The 20210-nt window shown below is 48.1% G+C and overlaps 1 protein-coding gene and 1 long non-coding RNA gene across 3 annotated transcripts in view; one reads left to right on the top strand and one right to left on the bottom strand.

Annotated features, from left to right (window-relative positions):
* LOC137640298 (cell growth regulator with RING finger domain protein 1-like) overlaps nt 1–2278 on the top strand; it is a 51679-nt gene extending 49401 nt beyond the window's left edge. The window contains exon 8 of the mRNA XM_068372925.1: nt 700–2278. Coding sequence (XP_068229026.1) covers nt 700–933 — 234 coding nt within the window. The 3' untranslated portion in view covers nt 934–2278. The remainder of the gene's footprint in view (nt 1–699) is intronic.
* Nucleotides 1–20210, bottom strand: part of LOC137640299 (uncharacterized) — a 329826-nt gene that overhangs the window by 8732 nt on the left and 300884 nt on the right. For both annotated transcript variants that reach the window (XR_011044328.1, XR_011044327.1), the window contains exon 2: nt 698–921. This is a non-coding gene — a long non-coding RNA (uncharacterized lncRNA). The remainder of the gene's footprint in view (nt 1–697; nt 922–20210) is intronic.

The following is a 20210-nucleotide window of genomic DNA, read 5'->3' as shown; positions in this document are numbered from 1 at the left end:
TGAGATGACAGCAAACATAAGGCCATCCCCCCCCCAAAAAAAAAGCCGTAATGATGATTGGATTAAGGTTAGGTTTGCACAAACCTTCCTCACATTTGTGGCTTTACTTTGGAAAAAACTGCCTATCTGTGTACTTTTAATTTAGATTAGCTAGGTTTTCTCAAACACAATAGCATGTCTTCATAGTTATTAATCTATTCTACAAAGAGGATGCAAAAAATTTGAAAGGCTGGAATAGTACGTGTACTACTGTATTTTGCAGCCGAAGTCGGAAAGTGGTAGTCTTGATGACTCAGATGAGCCAGTAACTATTACTCCTTTGTTAAGTTTCAACTGTCATTCTAGCTTTGCTTTAAGTCATACTCTTATTAAATGACAAGGGTTTGTTTTCATGTAGGAACAAGAAAATATTTGTCATAATTATTAATACAAATTCAGCCCTATCAGTTTTTATATAATATTACAATATACCCATCCTAAAAGTTTATTATGATATGAGAAGTCTGATGTGATAAACTGTATCCTTTTATGATGATCAGAAATGCATCGCAATTGTATGGCCCAAGATATTCTTAAACTCTTTTGTCACTGGTACTTAGGTCTTTCATGGTTATATGCCAGTATTAGTGTTTAGCAATACTAAACGTTAAATTTTTTGGTCCCTAATGTACTTAAAATAATTTTTTTCAATGCTTACAGACCAACAGGATCACAAGAGCTCTACTTCCATGCCGCCATGTGTGCGTTTGCAGGAGCTGCTGTAGTCGCCTGGAGACGTGCCCAATGTGTCGTACCAGATTCGAAGCATATTTCCTCGTATCTCCAGAGGACGAAGAACCCAATGATCAGGAAGAATCCATTGAACAGGACACGCGTTCAACGTGGCAAAGAATTTGTGATGTAATTAACAACACTTTATTTCTGGAAGATTAAAATTATCAATGTTTGAAAGCAGGATTATAAAAAGAATCTTTCATTAACAAGTGCAAATAAATATTTAATTTAGAAACAAACCAAACTATGATAAGTGATAAATTTGTTCTATAGTCACCACAATATTTATTAGAAAATATATATAGTTGCTACAACATTTAAAAATATATACATTTATTTAAAAATATAGTGCCCATATTTAATTTTTTCCAAAAATATAAATATAATTAACTTTTTTCCTTCATGCTCCAGACCTAAATAAAAACAAGCATGATACTCGCTGAATGATTGGATTTAAGTTTTATATAGCCCAGTGCTGGGACAGTTGATGCCATTCAGCACCATAGTGCAATTTAGGATAAAACCTAAGAATTACATTGAGCTGAAAAAGGTTGGATAGCAAGATGGAAGAAAAGGGAAGCAAGAACGAAGATAAAGTACAGTAGAAGGATGTAATGAAAGTGTAGTTAGGAACTGAAGTAACGTTGCTAGGACCTTAACCCTTTTACCCCCAAAGGACGTACTAGTACGTTTCACAAAAGCCACCCCTTTACCCCCATGGACGTACCGGTACGTCCTTGCAAAAAAAAGCTATAATTTTTTTTTTTTTCATATTTTTGATAATTTTTTGAAAAAATTCAGGCATTTTCCAAGAGAATGAGACCAACCTGACCTCTCTATGACAAAAATTAAGGCTGTTAGAGCAATTTAATAAAACTGTGCTGGGAAAAAAATAACCCCCTGGGGTTTAAGGGTTGGAAATTTCCAATTAGCCTGGGGGTAAAAGGGTTAAATTAATGCCTACATTGGACCGTATGATGTTCACTGGCAGCACTACTTCCCATACAGTTTATAAAAACTGATACTTATTAGATTTCATTGTAAAATTTATATGATATACTTAATGCATTCCTTTTTATACACCTACCAATAACATATTAGAAAATTATGTGCTGTACAGAACAGTATACAGTGTATGCATTCTATATTACTGTACAATAGAAACTATTACACTTAGCTATTCCAACTATATCAAGAGAACTTTCAAGAAATCTACATTTTCCTAATAACTGCACACATTCACAAAGGAGGGATTTTTATTAACCCTGCAGCTGCTATAACATGTTTTCCAAGACTGATATTTTAATTGGGGAATATACACAAACAAAGATAACCACATGCACAAGATTATAAAATGCATGCAGGTACAGTATATAAAAATGTTTTGAGTTTTAGTACTGAAAGGATAAGCTTTATATAGGTGAATGCTGAAAGAGGGAAAAAGCACTTAGGTGTCTATGCTCATGTATTACAATATGTATTTATGTAATAATAAATTATATTTACAAATAAATAATTTTAGTTTCTTTGTTACTTTAAATTTAATACCATCATATAATAAGTTATATTTAGTTTTTTTTGCTAATTTTGATGTATCCAATCAAGAATTACCAGTAAATTAATCTCTAAAATAAAAGAAATTCTAGTCCTGTGAAACCAGGATATTGTTCTTGGCTCTCTAACTATGCAAACAATTTGTAATATGATTTTCTGTCAAAAGTAGTTTGGTTTACCAATTCACACTAGATAAAACTACAGTACAACAGTTTTTTCTAATCCTACTCTTCATTTTCTCAATACATCTACTTGCACAATGATCATCGTGCTACTTTCCAAATATGACAAATTCGGAGATAATTTGTATTTTTCCTAACCATACAAACCTTAGCTATTTACATAGGGTATTACTTTCGGCGTAGCTGAAATGACGAGCCATTAGATTTTAACGAGGGTTAAACTACCCCCACGCTAGTTAGCACGGGGGTAGGGGAGGGGTAGCTAGCTACCCCTCCCCCCCACACACTGGTGAGCTGCCGCACTTCACTTAAAGGTAGGACTTGTCTTGGGGGACAGGGCTGGCGGGCAAATATGTGTAAATAGCTAAGGGTTGTATGGTTAGGAAAAATACAAATTATCTCCGAATTTGTCCTTTGTTCCGTAACCGAAATACAAACCACGCTATTTGCATAGGGTGACTTACCCTTAGGTAGGGTGGAAAGTCCCCAGCCTTACTGGCTTTGGCTTACCCGGGACTCAGAATCCGAGTGAGCAGCACTCGAGAAAAAGAGTCCCTGCACTTCGTAAGTTTCTTGCTACTCAAGAAACGTGCAGCCTACATAAGCTTGTGTGTGGAGGGAAGAAGTGCGACTTGTTCTAGGAAGTCGACCTGAAGTCCTTTAGCTGGAATTCTAGGCTAGGACGTTCCCAATACCACCTCGTCAGGGTATGGGGGACGCGACAGTATTAACTTAATACTAAGAACACAAGGAAGCATGGTTTACCTGCAGAGGTTTGAGGTCAGCTATGCAGAGAACCCAGGATGCTGGTTTCCCCAAGAGAGGGGAGGATGAAGAAAGAAGTAAGGGCCAGACATACTTCTTTCATTCATGCAGTCTAAAACCGGGTAACAATGCCCTCAACCTTCTGCTACCTGTCCATTAAGGAGCCTGAGGTTAGACCAGCTGTTGTGTAGCCACCAAAGGGCCGATAGAAAACGTATCGAGGCTCCTGTGGGTCACGTCCTGCAGGTAGTGGGCTGTGAAGGTCGTTTGACGCTTCCAGACTCCAGCTTATAGCACCTGCGTCACAGAGTAGTTCCTCTTGAAGGCCAGGGACGTTGCGATGCCTCTGACATCGTGTGCTCTAAGGCGACGTGACGGAGGAGGGTCTGGATTCAGGGCGTGATGGATGACCCTTTGAATCCAGGCTGAAAAGGCATTCTTGATGACCCTCGTCTCCATCCTCCCTGTGCTCCCAAACAGGGCTTGCACGTGAGGACGAACTGCAGCTGTTCTTTAAGATAACCCCTCCGACTCCTTACTGGGCATAGTAGGAGAAGGTCTGGGTCATCTGTTACAGAACGGAGACTCGAAATCCTGAAGGAGTCGAACCGAAGGTCCGGGACTCCAAGATTTTAAGTCTAGTAACCAACTCAGGGACGAACCTGAACGTTACCTCCACCTATCGTCTTGAATGGGCGACGTCGTACGAGAGACCATGAAGTTCGCTGACACGCTTGGCCGAGGCCAGAGCGAGCAGGAGCACCGTCTTCCAAGACAGGTGACGATCAGAAGCCTGGCGTAATGGTTCGCAAGGAGATCTCTTAAGAGCCCTAATAGCCCAAACCATGTTCCATGGAGGAGGTCTCACTTCCGACTGGGGGCAGGTAAGTTCATAGTTTCGTATGAGCGAAGAAAGATCCAGCGAGGAGGAAATGTCTATTCCTTTCAGCCTGAAGGCCAGGCTTAAGGCTGAACGATAGGCTTCCACCGCCGAGAGCGAAAGGCGCATTTCCTCCCGCCGATATACAATAACTCCGCTATTGCTGGAATAGTGGCATCAAGGGGAGAGGTACCTCTCCCACGACACCAACCACAGAAGATTCTTCACTTCGCCTGGTAGACCCCTGCGAATGACTTTTGCAGGTGTCGAGACATCCGCTCTGCAATTGTTGCGGAACGCCTCTCTCTGTGAGGAGATGCTGGATGGTCTCCAGGCGTGAAGCCGAAGCGATGCTATGGCTTGTGTTAGATGTTGCATTGTGGTTGCTTGAGTAGCTCGTGTTGTGGGGGAAGCTCTCTCAGGAGTTCCGTCAGGAGATGCAGAAGTTCCGGGAACCACTCTGCATGATGCCGCAGCAGAGCTATCAGAGTCATCGACAGGTTGACCGATAGTCTGGTCTTGTCTCAACAGACATAACGGTGGGAAGACGTAAACGTCGATGTTGTCCCACCGTTGTAGGAAGGCATCTTGCCAGTGCCTTGGGGTCTGGGACTGGGGAGTAGTACAGCGGCAGCTTGAAATTCAAGGCTGTCGCAAACAGGTCCACAAGGTCAGGACTTGTTGTCTACAAGGGGGGGGACCGAAGACCACTCGGTAGTCTCTATCTGTGAGGCCCTGTTCAGGCTGTCGGAGAGCACATTCCTTTGCCCGGAATGAAGCGAGCCGATAGGGTATTGAGTGGACTTTGGTTCATCTCGGTATCTCTACTGCAAGATGAGAAAGCTGTTATGAAAAGGTACCTCCCTGCTTGTTGAAAAAAAGCCACTACCGTGGAGTTGTCGTTCACGGAGTGACTCGCCAGGGCCTGTTGGAAGTGTTGAAGGGCCAGAATACGGCCTTCATTCCTAGCAGATTGATGTGGAGGTACCCTTCTGGTTCTGACCATAGGCCTGATTCAGAACGTGCACCTTGAACTGGTATATCTTGTTGTCTAGGCTGAATTTCAAGTACTTCCTGGAAGACGGATGGATTGGGATCTGGAAGTACCTGTCCTTCAGATCCAGTGTGCACATGAAGTCTTGTGGTCTCACTACAAGCCTGATCAACTCTGCTGTTCCACGCTGAACAAGTTTGTTCGACAAACTTGTTCAGGGCTGAGAGGTCGATGACAGGTCTCCAGCCTTCAGACGCTTTCTTACAAGATAGAGTCGACTGAAGAAGCCGGGGGGGGGGGGAGCCGTCGATGACCTTTTGGAGAGCATCCTTCTAGAGCATGGTCTCGACTTCTGCCCAAAGGGCTAGCCCCTTTGCCGATCCCATGGCATAGGAGCTCAGCGACACTGGATTCGCTGTCAGTGGAGGTAGAGATGTAAAGAACGGGACGCGATAACCTTGGCTGATCACAGAGATCGTGCAGGAATCGGCCCCGAGTTGCTGCCACCTGAACACGCAACCTTAGGCATACCCCCACTGGGGACTATGTAGGGGGGTTGCCAATCCTAGCGTTTGCGGCCTCGGCCGCTCCCTCTAGGATTATTGCCTCCCTAGCAGTACTTCCCGCCCTTCTTGTCTCTGACAGGAGGGGGCTGCTGTTTAGACACCTTGTCTTAGCGGCCGGGGCTGGTTGCAATGTCCTAGGCTGACGAGGCTGTTGTTGTTGAGGCGCTGGAGGCTTGTAGGGTCTGGATGTAAGCGCCTTTGGAGGGGCGAATCGTGATTCGACTTTCTCCACCTCTCAGCTGTCCGTTCCCCGTCCTTGGGCTCAAAACAAGGTCTTTCCAAGGATAGAAGTGTGTCAGAGCTTGCCGACATCCATGGTTGGGACTTCTGAAAGGAACCTCTCGGTCACTGCATCTCAATGCTTCAACATCGAGTTTGCCCACAAGTCCGAAACTTGGTGAGCCGGGAAACGATGGTGCTCATGCCCGAGAGGAGGAAAGTTTCCATGACCTTCCTGGAGCTCTCCTTAGACAAATTCTCGGATCGCAACAGGATGATCCAAGCCAGACGACCAGCCACGAAGTGGCCTGCATGGCACACTTTGCGACTTTCTCCTGGCTTAAGATCTCCGAAGTCGAGAATGTCACCTGCCGGGCGGAGAATTTCTCGAGAGAAAAACTCGTTGGTAAGCCCCTTCCACGGAATGGTGGAGAGGAAGGGCTAAACCAGGTTCCCCCATGATCTCGAAGTACCTCCTCTGCTGACGGCTGACAGACGCAGTGTCAGCGACTCCCGCTGGAGGGAAGGGGATCGGACGATCCTGAGGAGTAGAGATGATGGGGCCTGCCTGAAAAGAAGGAGAAGAATGTTGCCCAGACCTCTCTGAAGCTTCTTCCTGCTCCTGCACGTGCGCTGCTTTGCGTCTACAGGTGATGTTGTCCCACCGTTGTAGGAAGGCATCTTGCCAGTGCCTTGGGGTCTGGGACTGGGGAGTAGTACAGCGGCAGCTTGAAATTCAAGGCTGTCGCAAACAGGTCCACAAGGTCAGGACTTGTTGTCTACAAGGGGGGGGACCGAAGACCACTCGGTAGTCTCTATCTGTGAGGCCCTGTTCAGGCTGTCGGAGAGCACATTCCTTTGATCTGGAAGTACACACTCCAGAAGACTCGCCAGATTGCCCTTGTTACGAAACCCGACAGGAATCGCGGACAAAATCTCGCGATGGAAAACCGTTGGTTCGCGCGCGGGCGAACATGGGTGCGCATGCGCGCGGGGCGAACATGGGTGCGCATGCGCGCGGGGCGAACATGGGTGCGCATGCGCGCGGGGCGAACATGGGTGCGCATGCGCGCGGGGCGAACATGGGTGCGCATGCGCGCGGGGCGAACATGGGTGCGCATGCGCGCGGGGCGAACATGGGTGCGCATGCGCGCGGGGCGAACATGGGTGCGCATGCGCGCGGGGCGACCATGGGTGCGCATGCGCGCGGGGCGACCATGGGTGCGCATGCGCGCGGGGCGAACATGGGTGCGCATGCGCGCGGGGCGAACATGGGTGCGCATGCGCGCGGGGCGAACATGGGTGCGCATGCGCGCGGGGCGAACATGGGTGCGCATGCGCGCGGGGCGACCATGGGTGCGCATGCGCGCGGGGCGAACATGGGTGCGCATGCGCGCGGGGCGAACATGGGTGCGCATGCGCGCGGGGCGAACATGGGTGCGCATGCGCGCGGGGCGAACATGGGTGCGCATGCGCGCGGGGCGAACATGGGTGCGCATGCGCGCGGGGCGAACATGGGTGCGCATGCGCGCGGGGCGACCATGGGTGCGCATGCGCGCGGGGCAAACATGGGTGCGCATGCGCGCGGGGCGAACATGGGTGCGCATGCCCGCGGGCGAACATGGGTGCGCATGCGCGCGGGCGAACATGGGTGCGCATGCGCGCGGGCGAACATGGGTGCGCATGAGTGCGGGCGCGCGGTCGTAAGGGCGAGCGCAGGCGGCCGGGAGACGGATGCCGCGTAAGAGAGCGATGGCGCGTCTTGGCGAACATGGGTGCGCGCGGCCGCGCGGTCGTAAGGGCGAGCGCAGGCGGCCGGGAGACCGATGGCCCGTAAGCGAGTGATGGCGCGTTGACGAGCGATGGCGGTCTTGGCGAGCGATGGCTCGTAGGCGGGCGAAGGCGCGTCGGCGAACAATGGCGCGTTGGCAAGCGATGGTGCGTTGGCAAGCGGTGGCGCGTAGCGACCGATCGCGTACAGGAGAGTTAACATGTGGGCGGGTAGGAAACCTACAACGATTGAAGCGTTGGAGCGTTGAAAACGCTTGCGCACAGGCGAAGAATCGCGCAGGCGCTTAGGAGATCGCTGGCGCGCAAGGAAAGCCAAGGGGTGCCTGTGAGCGCTCGTGCGCTAGCTTAGGTGTCTCCTGGGCGGCGCAGTGTGAAGTGGAAGCGTGCTGGCGCGTTGGCGCGCTGGAACTGGAACCGCGCTTGGCTCGAAACTCCAGAAGGGCGCTGCGAGTCCAGAAGAACCTGTGAGCGCCTGTGCGCTAGCGTAGGAACTTCTTGAACTGCGCGCGACGAGGCAGGAACCGGGAGATTGTAGGCGCGTAGTTGCGTGGCCAGAAGATATCAGCGAGGGTGCAGAACCAGAGAGATCGTCGGCGAGGAGGCGAAGGAAAAAACTCCTTGCCTGCGCCCAGATCCGAAGATCGTGGGCGTGTGGGCGAATGTTGACGCATATTGCGCACATCAGGAAAGAGGGCGCAGATGTACGCTGGCGAGCAGGTGATCGTGGAGTTCAGCGAAGAAATAATCTCCCTGCTTGCGCCCAGATCCGGAGATCGTGGGCGCAAGGGCGAACGTTGGCGTGCATTGCGCACATCAGAAAAGGGCGATCAGATGTGCGCCGGCGAGCAGGCAATCGTGGGCGTTCAAGAGACCGTTGGTGCACAAGGCGCGTAGCCGCACAGAAGGTCCCAGAAGCGTTGGCGATCAGGAGATCTACGGCGAGACTCAGCTACAGGAGATCGCTGGAGTGTTGAATCAGCAAAAGACTGGTCCACAGCAGGAGAGTATTTGTGAACTACTGCGCGCGAGCGCGCAGGAGAACGAGGTTGCACAGGTAAAAACCTCGCACTAAGGGACTTACTCACATTGTGAGATAAGCCCTTAGCCCCGAAGGGACCGGTGCCCGTTGGAAAACGGGGTGGAGTGGCGCCTACTGCGCATCTGCGTCCAGGAACGGAGATGGAAGACAAGAAGGTCTGGCAGTTGTCGGAGATCGCGAACGATCTGCCGAAAGGTCTAGCGAAGCAGCTGTAACGGTCTGTTCTCGTCGAGGAGGATCCTCTGCGGCTGAAGATGAAGACGACCACGAACAGGAGCACCATCATCAGTCCTCCGAAGAGGAGTCTCTGTTAGTGAACTCCCCCGAGGGGGAGAGACACTCGAAGGAGAGACCGTTAGACTCAGCTGCCCCCTCGAAGGATGTACGGAGGGGGGAACTGAGCCTTCAGCAACATCAGCAACAACAGCAGGGGAGTCCTCCGAAGAGGAGAGTCTATGAGTGTCCTTCTCGCGAATGAGAGACTCTCGCCAACGAGAGAGGAGAACACTTCGTAGAAGAGACCAGAAGAACTGATGAAGGCGCCCCTTACGGCCGTAGGATCAGCAAGCTGACCATAAAAAGAAACCCTCCGAAGAGGAGCTCCTGCAGCTGACCAGCCCTTTGAGCGTAGCTGCAAGTGCGACCGCTCAGCACCAAGAGCATAATCGCACGAATTCCATGGTCCGGCCTTGCAACCGCTCAGCCCCTAGAGCATGGTTACAAAAGCGGTCGCTCAGCACCAAGGAAAAAACCAACCAGGAATTATTAAGGTAAGAGAAGTTGGCCCCCCGGAAGGGGAAAAAACTCATACCTGGGAAGGGAACCTCCCTCGGAAGGGAAGTTACCCACCCATGGAGGCGAACCTCCTGAGCGTTCTAAATGAACTAAGGAGCTGACAGTTGTCACGGGAGAACTTCTAGGAGAAGGGAACACGCCCATGACGAAGTCGTAGAGGAGGCGGCAACAGCAGACTCCCCAGGCCCAAACAGGACAGCTCTGCTTCGTTGGCACATTAGGCAAACTAAAAAACTAGATAGTTAACTGTGAAAATAAAATAATTAGTTAACATTTATTCCCCCAGGGGAACTCCGAAGAGGAACCCCGAGGGAAAAGACACAAGAATTACGCACCAGGAATGCGCCCTCCTCCCCTACTGACATTCACGGGAAGGGGGGAAGGCGGAGAACTGTAACAAAAACAGAATTATAACAATTATAATTATGTAATTTCTAAGAATGTTCACTGATAGTAAGAACGAATGAACCCCGAAGGGAAGCGTTCTACACAGAGGCTGATAAGTTAACAAATGCAGTTAGAATTGATTAAAAATAATTGAGACAAAATAAACGGAGTAGCAACTCAACCCGCAACGGGAAGGAAGCTACCGTAATACGTAGTAGAAATAAAAGGGTGAATGACCTCAAGGAGAGAGAGAGACCGTAGTCAACTAAACTCCCATGATCCCTACGCTGAGAGACCAAGTTCCCTGTAGGGAAGGAGGAACAGCGGGAAACAGATAATAAATAAGTCCAGCGATGACGATTCCCCACGGCGCCCGCCGAAGGGAGACCAAAGGACCAAGGGAGAGATCGCGACCCATGAAATGTCACCGTGGGGGCCTGGGACCACACGGAGATGTTGTCGTACAATTGAGTGGACTTCCTACACACACACACACACACACACACACACACACACACACACACAGAGCACAAACACTGAAAAGGAAACTTACTGTATTTCTATACTCAAATATATACATAAACATAAGAATGTTTACATATATATTAAGTATAAGAAAAGTGAGTAATTAAGTAAAGACAAAACATTAATGGCTGCCATGCGAGGACGGGACAGAGACGTCTGCTCATCGTCCGAGCCAAAAGTGAAGTGAGGCAGCTCACCAGTGTGTGGGGGGGGGGAAGGGGTAGCTAGCTACCCCTCCCCTACCCCGTGCTAACTAGCGCGGGGGTAGTTTAACCCTCGTTAAAATCTAATGGCTCGTCATTTCAGCTACGCCGAAAGTAATACCATATGTAAATAGCCTGGTTTGTATTTCGGTTACGGAACAACTTACAATTATGGTCTTTGATGCAAGATAAAGATTGGTATACTATGGCTCCATACACAAATGGTACTGGAATATAAATTTAGTGAGACTTCTAGACTTGAGAGCTGAAAATTAAATACTGTAAAGGGACAGTTTAAGATAAGAAATCGGAAAGAATGAATGAACTTAGCAAGGAAACCATGTATCTGGGGACAAGGGGACAGCTAAGAATTATGGAGATACATTTGGATCAAGCAATGGATTTCACACACAAAAAAAAAAATAAATGGTTCACTTCTACAAAAAAATGCAAAGCTTGGAGAAATGGCAAGAGTAAAAAGACAAAAATGTAGTGCACCTTTCTATTGTATGGCATGGATTTTTAATATCTAACCAATCCTTTCAGAAACCACTAACTTAAAATTTCACAAATCTAATGCTCTATAATTAAAAATTTTCAATAGCAATTTTTATTTTTCCTATTATACAAACCCCAGTCCTTTAATAGGAGACATCCTTATGAGGGTTGAGTCCCTATAACCAAGATTGGCTGGTTAACTAAACCGGATGTCAATGTACTTAGGTCCTGTTGAGAAGCAAAAGTCATGACACTTGCAACCTCCCAACCCCCTGAACATCCAGATGTCAAGTTTTAAAGTAAGTCCCTACCAGAGCTTAGGTAGAGGGTCACCGGAGAATCTATATCCCAAACAATAGTGTCCAATTGTATGAGCATTTACGAGAAAAGGGTTTGCATACATTCTATCCATCCTCTTCCCCATATGGGAAGATGAGGGGATACTTCAATACAAACTTACTGAAATTGCAAAGAAAAATGACAAATTCGTAGATAATTTGTATTTTTCCTAACTATACAAACCTTAGCTATTTAATAGGGGGTTATTACTTTCAGCATAGCTGAAATGACGAGCCATTGGAATTTTAACGAGGGTTTACTACCCCATCGCTAGTTAGCGGGGGGTAGGGAGGGTAGCCAGCTACCCCCGCCCTCACACACACCTGTGCTTGAGCTCACTTTGCTTGGAGGTAGGACTTCAAGGGGGATAAGGCCGGCGGGCAAGTATGATTAAATAGCTAAGGTTTGTATAGTTAGGAAAAATACAAATTATCTACGAATTTGTCATTTGTTCCGTAACTGACATACAAACCACGCTATTTAATAGGGGTGACTCACCTATTAGGAAGGGTGGAAAGTCCCTGCCAGTACTGGCTTTTGGCTTTGTCCGGGGACTCAATATTTGTGTGTGTTCGCACTCCATAATAAGGAGTCCCTGCACCTCGCTAGAACCTTGCTACGCAAGGACTGCGGCCTACGCAAGCTGTGTGTGTGAAGGTATAATAAAGTGTGACTCGTCCTAGGAAGTTGACCTGTAGTCCTTTAGATGAAAACTTTTGGCTAGGACTCTCCCAATACCACTTCGTCTGGGTATGGGGACGTGACAGTATTATCTTAATACTAGGAACACAAGGAAACATGATTTACCTGCAGTGGTTTGAGATCAGCTGTGCAGAGAACCCAGGATGCTGCTTTCCCCAAGAGAGGGGAGATGAAAAGAATAAAGGCCAGACAAACCTTTTCATTCATGCAGACTAAGACCGAGTAACAATGCCCTCAACCTTCTGCTACTTGTCCACTAAGGAGCCTGAGATTTTAAACCAGCTGTTGTGCAGCCATCACAGGGCCGATAGAAAACGTATCGAGCCTCCTGTGGGTCACGTCTTGCAGGTAGTGAGCTGTGAAGGTCGTCCGACGCTTCCACACCCCAGCTTGAAGAACCTGCGTCACTGAGAAATTTTTCTTCAAGGCCAGGGACGTAACTACACCCCTGACATCATGTGCTCTAGGGTGACGTGACGGAGGAGGGTCTGGATTCAGAGACAGGTGGATCACCCTACGAATCCATGCCGAGATGGTGTTCTTGGTGACCCTCCTCCTAGTCCTCCCAGTGCTAACAAACAATGCTTGCACCTGGGGACGGATTGCAGCCGTTCTTTTGAGATATAGCCTCAGACTCCTTACTGGGCACAGTAGGAGATGGTCTGGGTCATCTGTTACAGAACGAAGACTCAAAATCTGGAAGGAGTCGAACCAAGGGTCCGGCACCCCCGGATTTTGAGTCTTAGCCACAAACTCAGGGACGAATTTGAACGTTACCTCCCCCCATCCCCTTGAATGGGCGATGTCATATGAGAGACCATGAAGTTCACCGACTCGCTTGGCCGAAGCCAATGCTAGCAGGAACACCGTCTTCCAAGTTAGGTGGCGATCTGAAGCCTGGCGTAATGGTTCATAGGGAGTTCTCTTAAGAGACCTGAGAACTCGAACCACGTTCCATGGAGGTGGTCTCACTTCCGACTGAGGGCAGGTAAGTTCATAACTTCATATGAGTAGGGAAATTTTCAGTGAGGAAGAAATGTCTATTCCTTTGAGCCTGAAGGCTAGACTTCAGGCTGAGCGATAGCCTTTCACCGCCGAGACTGAAAGGCGCATTTCTTCCCGCAAATACACAAGGAACTCTGCTATTGCTGGAATAGTGGCATCGAGTGGAAAGATACCCCTTCCACGACACCAACCACAGAAGACTTTCCACTTTGCCTGGTAGACAGATGCGGATGATTTTCGCAGATGTTCAGACATCCTAATCGCAACTTGTTGCGAAAATCCCCTCTCAGCGAGATGCTGGATAGTCTCCAAGCGTGAAGTCGTAGCGAAGCTACGGCTTTGTGGAAGATGTTGGCATGTGGTTGTCTGAGTAGATCGCGTCGCGGAGGTAGTTCTCTCGGAAGTTCCGTTAGGAGCTGCAGAAGGTCCGGAAACCATTCCGCATGATGCCATAGCAGAGCTATGAGGGTCATTGAAAGATTGACCGATATTCTGGTCTTGTTGAGCACCCTCATCAGACAGAAAGGGGGAAAGGCGTACACGTCAATGTTGTCCCACCGTTGTTGGAAGGCATCTTGCCAGAGCGCCTTGGGATCCGGGACTAGGGAGCAGTACAGCGGAAGCTCGAAGTTCAGCACTGTCGCGAACAGATCCACAGTCGGGGAACCCCACAAAGTCAGAACTTTGTTGGCTACTAGATGATCTAAAGACCACTCGGTACTCACTATGTGAGACGCTCTGCTCACATTGTCGGCGAGCACATTCCTCTTGCCTGGAATGAAACGTGCCGATAGTGGAATCGTGTGGACTTCGGTCCATCTCAGTATCTCAACTGCAAGATGGGATAGCTGCTTCGAAAAGGTACCTCCTTGCTTGTTGGTGTAAGCCACTACTGTGGTGTTGTCGCTAATCACCACCACAGAGTGACCCGCCAGGTACTGTTGGAACTGCTGAAGGGCCAAGAAAACGGCCTTCATCTCTAGAAGATTTATATGGAGGCACTTTTCTGATTTTGACCACAGGCCTGAGGTCCTGTGGTGTAGAACGTGGGCCCCCCACCCTTTCTTTGAGGCGTCTAAAAACAGCATCAAATCCGGGGGAAGGACGAGAAGATCCACTCCTCTTCGTAGGTTCTCATCTGTCACCCACCACTGGAGGTCCGTCCGTTCCGCAGGTCCCATAGGGATCATGACATCCGGGGAATCGCAACCTTGATTCCACCGGGACTTGAGTCGCCACTGGAGGGATCTCATCCTGAGGCGACCGTTGGGAACTAGACGAGCCAAGGATGAGAGGTGACCGAGGAGACGTAACCATGATTGGGCTGGAAGCTCTTCTCGTCTGAGGAAAGGGCTTGCGACCCTCCTCAGCCTTGCTATCCTGTCGTCTGATGGCAGGGCTTTGTGGAGATTGGTGTCTATAATCATGCCTAGGTAAACCAGTCTTTGAGTGGGAAGCAGAGAGGACTTCTCGAGATTTACCATGATCCCCAGATCCTGGCAAAGTCCCAGAAGTTTGTCTTGGTGTCGAAGAAGGGATGACTCCAAGTCTGCTAGGATCAGCCAGTCATCCAGATAACGGAGGAGACGGATGCCGATCCTGTGTGCCCACGACGATATTAGGGTGAACACTCTGGTGAAAACCTGTGGTGCTGTGGAGAGACCGAAACACAGCACCTTGAACTGGTACACCTTGTTGTCTAGGCTGAATCTTGTACTTCCTTGAAGACGGATGGACTGGGATCTGGAAGTATGCGTCCTTCACATCCAGTGTACACATGAAGTCTTGCGGTCTCACTGCAAGTCTGACCGTGTCTGCGGTCTCCATGCTGAACGGAGTTTGCTTGACAAACTTGTTTAGAGCCGAGAGGTCGATGACTGGTCTCCAGCCTCCAGAAGCCTGGAGTCCCGTCGAGGACCTCCTGGAGAGCGCCCTTCTCCAGCATGGTCTGAACTTCTGCCCGAAGGGCCTGCCCCCTTGCCGATCCCATGGCAAGAGAGCTCAATGACACTGGATTCGTTGTCAGGGGAGGTAGAGATGTTGTGAACGGGACGCGATATCCCTGACTGATTACGGAAATCGTCCAGGAATCGGCCTCGAGTTGCTGCCACCTGTCTGTGCAACTTTGTAGGCATCCCCCCCACTGGTGGACATGCAGGGGGACTGCCAATCCTAGCGTTTGCGGCCTCGGTTGCTCCCTCTAGGATTCTTCCCTCCCCTGGAGGACTTCTTGCCTTTCTTGTCCTTGGCAGGAAAGGGCTTAACACTGTCTTCGCTGCCGTTGTCGGTTTCATGGTCTTGGTAGGACGTGGTTGTTGGGGTGCTGCAGGTTTATAGGGCTTGGATGTCAAAGCCCTATGTAGGAGGGAGTCTTGGTGGGACTTCCTCCACCTCTCAGCAGCATGCTCCACATCCTTAGGCTCAAACAGTTTTGTTCCCATAACGGAAGAATGTCTGAGCCTGCTGATCTCGGTGCTAGGGACTCTCTGGTGGAACCTCTCAGACACCGCATCCCGACGTTTCAGGATGGTGTTTGCCCACAAGTTCGAGACTTGGCGGGCCAAAAACTCGATCGTGTGAGTGCTTGAGAGCAAAAAGGTCTCCATAGCTTTCCTGGTACGTTCTTTGGATAAATCCTCCGAACGTAACAGGATTCCTAAGGTCCCTAGCCAGATATCCAGCCATGAAGTGGCCTGCATGGCACACTTCGCAACCTTCTCCTGACTAAGTAGAGAACCATGACTTACGAACGTCACCTGTGTGTGACACTGTGAGCGTTGTAGAGCACACCCCTTGCTTGTAACTCGTTTGTAAATTGTTTATATGCCAAATACAAATGGAAATCGTTCCTATTTATGTACAAACGAGCTACAAGCGAGGCTTACGAACGTCACCTGTGTGTGACACTGTGAGCGTTGTAGAGCACACCCCTCGCTTGTAACTCGTTTGTAAATTGTTTATATGCCAAATACAAATGGAAATCGTTCCTATTTATGTACAAACGAGGGGTGTGCTCTACAACGCTCACAGTGTCACACACAGGTGACGTTCGTAAGTCATGGTTCTCTACAGGTTTGCGGGTTTGTTCATATCGTCGTGTAGGGACACACAATCAGGTAGATCTAGTAACAGACTTAACTTTAATACACAGCAACACTGTTCTTGACAATTCCCGGTTGCATTAGATTCAAGTCCGTTCACTTTTGTTATGGCCACGTTTAGTTTACCCTTGGCTGGCACTAGTCACCACATTATCACTCAGCTCGTTGCATCACTTACAATAATGTCTTTTAACAATGACTTCTCCCTCAGATCGTTTGTACATAAATAGGAACGATTTCCATTTGTATTTCTTTAACTTTTACAGGGGGCAAGATTGAATGAAGAAATGATTATGGATTTGGAGTATTGAAGCATGGTACAAATAGTCCATTTAACAATTGTACACCGCAAAATGATACATGTGACAATGGCGTGACATCTCAGTCCTCGGCGCACGGCGCCCCCACCTAAACCTACGTCTATCCCCATGCCGGCCACAGAAGGTAACAGGGAGGCCATTCCACAATACCTGAAAGAACTTTATGCCTCCAGCACATTCAACACGTGCGTCCACCAGCTCCTCCCCATGATGGCGGGCCCATCGATGCGCTTGATGGTTGCCTCAGATGCTAAGCCCGTCGCCCATCACACCCCCATTCCAGTAGCGTTACACTGGCAAGAAACCGTGAAAGCAGGTCTGGACCACGGCATCAAAATGGGAGTTATCGAGCCAGTGCCCGTACGAGAGCCGGTGACATGGTGCCACAGAATGGTAGTCTGCGCCAAGAAGACGGGCAAGCCTAGAAGGATGGTAGACCTTCAGGCTCTCAATGCTCATACCACTTGCGAAACACACCACACCCAATCGCCCTTTCATCAGGCCCGTTGTGTCCCACCGGGGAAACTAAAAACAGTGTTCGATGCCTGGAATGGATACCACAGTGTACCACAGCACAAGGATGACCGCCACATGACCACCTTTATCACACCCTGGGGCAGATATCGATACTGTGTCGCCCCACAAGGCTATGCCGCGTCAGGCGATGGCTACTCAAGGCGGTATGATGAGATAGTATCCGACGTCCGTGACATGACGAAATGCGTTGATGACACATTACTGTGGGCCGACACTATTGAGGAAAGCTTCTACCAGGCAGCCACCTGGCTCGACGTCTGCGGGAGAAACGGCATCACCCTCAATCCTGACAAATTTTTGTTTGGCTGTTGCGAGGTAGAATTCGCCGGCTTCACCATCTCAATGGACAGTGTGCGCCCTTGTACGAAATACCTGCAGGCAATGTCAGACTTCCCACGCCCGAAGAACATTACCGACGGTCGATCGTGGTTTGGCCTAGTAAACCAAGTGTCTTGTGCATTCAGTATGGCTGAGCGCATGCTCCCATTCCGCGAGCTACTGAAACCCGACAAGGCATTTACGTGGACTGACGATCTTGAAAGCGCATTCCAAGCATCTAAAGAGGCCATTGTAGATGAAATTACCAACGGGGTGCGCATCTTCGACAAAACCAAGCCGACATGCCTTGCGACCGATTGGTCTAAAGAAGGCATCGGGTTCTGGCTGTTCCAAAAACATTGCCAATGCCCAACAGACAAGCCATTCTGCTGCCGCGACGGTTGGAAGGTGACCCTAGTCGGGAGTCGTTTCACGCACCCAGCCGAATCCAGGTATGCCGCGATAGAGGGGGAAGCCCTGGAGGTAGCCGATGCCCTTGACAAATCACGCTACTTTGTTCTCGGCTGCTCAAACCTGGTCATTGCGGTAGATCACAAGCCACTATTAAAGGTGTTGGGGATTGATTGATTGATTTAAAGTTTTCAGGCATCCTGACATCTAAGGTCATTGACGCCGGTAACATTTAATTTATGTATACAAAAAATAAAAAATAAAATAAAATAAAAAATAAAAGAGAATTCAATTAAAATCATAAAAGTTGAATGTCATAAAAGTTAAATATTTTTCAGAAGACCTGCTTCTGAAATAAATCTAAAAATGCCACTTGCATGGTAGGACACTTCATTTCCAAGAATCTTGGCAAGGATGAACCTGCCACCCTCACCTCGAGCCTCAAACAAATATCTATTCCTTAAGTTGTTATAATTGGGGCATTCGGTCAACAAATGCCTTACTGTTAGAGGTACTAAACAGTCGTCACAATACGGTTGCTGTTGGCCCTTCAGCAGAAACTCGTGTGTCAACCGAGTGTGACCAATGCGGAGACGACAAAGAGACGTCTCCCATTTTCGGGGCATCGTATTATACCTCCAAGGAGATATATCATTTGTTACCTCTCGCATTTTATTCCCATCTAGGCTATCCCATTGCTGTTGCCATTTATTGCAAACTAATTTCTTGATGTCAGGTAAGAAATCATTACAGGGAATGGGATACCTTCTTGGCAGCAACTCGGATGCAGCATTCTTAGCCAGTGAATCTGCCTTCTCATTCCCATGACACACCTACATGTGCTGGAACCCAACAAAATTGAACTGTTATACCTCTCTGTCCAATAATAAAAAGCCATTCTAAAATCTTTAAAACTAGAGGGTTATTAGAATTAAAAACTTCTATAGCTTGAAGGACACTCCTTGCATCACTAAAAATTGTAAAATTACCCTCCTTCTCCAATGCTATTTTCTCAATAGCGGTTAATATGCCATACGGTTCAGCAGTAAATATGAAAGCGGTCAGAGGAAGTGCACCTCTACAATTAAAACCATTACTATGTACTCCAAATCCAACGCCAGCATCAGATTTGGAGCCATCAGTATAGATAAAAGTTGATCCTCTATGTTCTTTAACATGTTCATTAAAAAGAGACCTGGCTTCTAGGTCTGACATATTCTTCTTATCTCCAATAAAATATTTACAAAAAGATATCTCTGGTAACTTCCATGGAGGCGTTGATGATACCTTGAATGGAAGTACCTTATTTCTAATTATATCCAGACTATTTAATAATCGTTTCACCCGAAAGCCATAAGGTTGAGGAGATTTTGGGTGCAACTCAAAGTATGATGCGTGTCTTACATGGCTTGCAGTCTGAAAGGCTAGAGAGTTAGGGAGTCTTTGCAATCTAAACCAATACCGAATAATGGAAGACATTCGGTAAAGGTCTAGAGGTAATTCTCCAGCATCAACAAGGAGACTTGGGATAGGCGAGGTTTTAAAAGCTCCAGTAGACAATCTAATACCTGCATGATGTATCGAGTCTAATATTTTTAACCGGCTTGGGGTGGCTGAAGAATATATTTCACAACCATAACTAATTTTGGAAAAAAACAAGGCCTTGTATAATTTTAGAATAGTATTGCGGTCTGCCCCCCATGATGTATGGGACAATACTTTTAAGATATTCAGAGCTTCAACACATTTAGCTTTTAACGCTTTTAAGTGGGAAACCCATGTAAGCCTACAATCAAATATCAAACCTAAAAATTTAGCTTCTCTTGCACATGGTATCCGTTGACCTTTAATGTATATATCCGGGTCTGGATGTACTCCCCGGATACGACAAAAATGGACAATGGTAGTTTTACTTCTCGAGAACTTAAATCCATTCATGTCAGCCCACTGGATAATTTTATCAATAGAGAGTTGGATTTTTCTCTCAACCATTGCCATTCTAGTGCCAGCAAATGATATTGAGAGATCATCCACAAATAATGTTGAGAGAACATCCTGGGGAATGGCTGCGGATATCCCATTAATTGCTAGTGCAAAAAGGGGTTACACTCAGCACACTACCCTGAGGAACTCCTTCTTCCTGGCATTTACTCTCTGATAGAGTTTCCCCAACTCTCACTTGAAAAACTCTACGTGAAAGAAATGCCTGAATAAATAGTGGCAGCTCTCCTCTCAATCCCAATTCATGAATGGTTTTAAGTATACCATATCCCCATGTGGTATCATATGCCTTTTCAAGGTCAAA

This window comes from Palaemon carinicauda, chromosome 4 (assembly GCF_036898095.1).
Source record: "Palaemon carinicauda isolate YSFRI2023 chromosome 4, ASM3689809v2, whole genome shotgun sequence".
Taxonomy (NCBI): domain Eukaryota; kingdom Metazoa; phylum Arthropoda; class Malacostraca; order Decapoda; family Palaemonidae; genus Palaemon; species Palaemon carinicauda.
The sequence above is the reverse complement of the archived record's forward strand: the minus strand, read 5'-3'. Positions and strand labels throughout refer to the sequence as shown.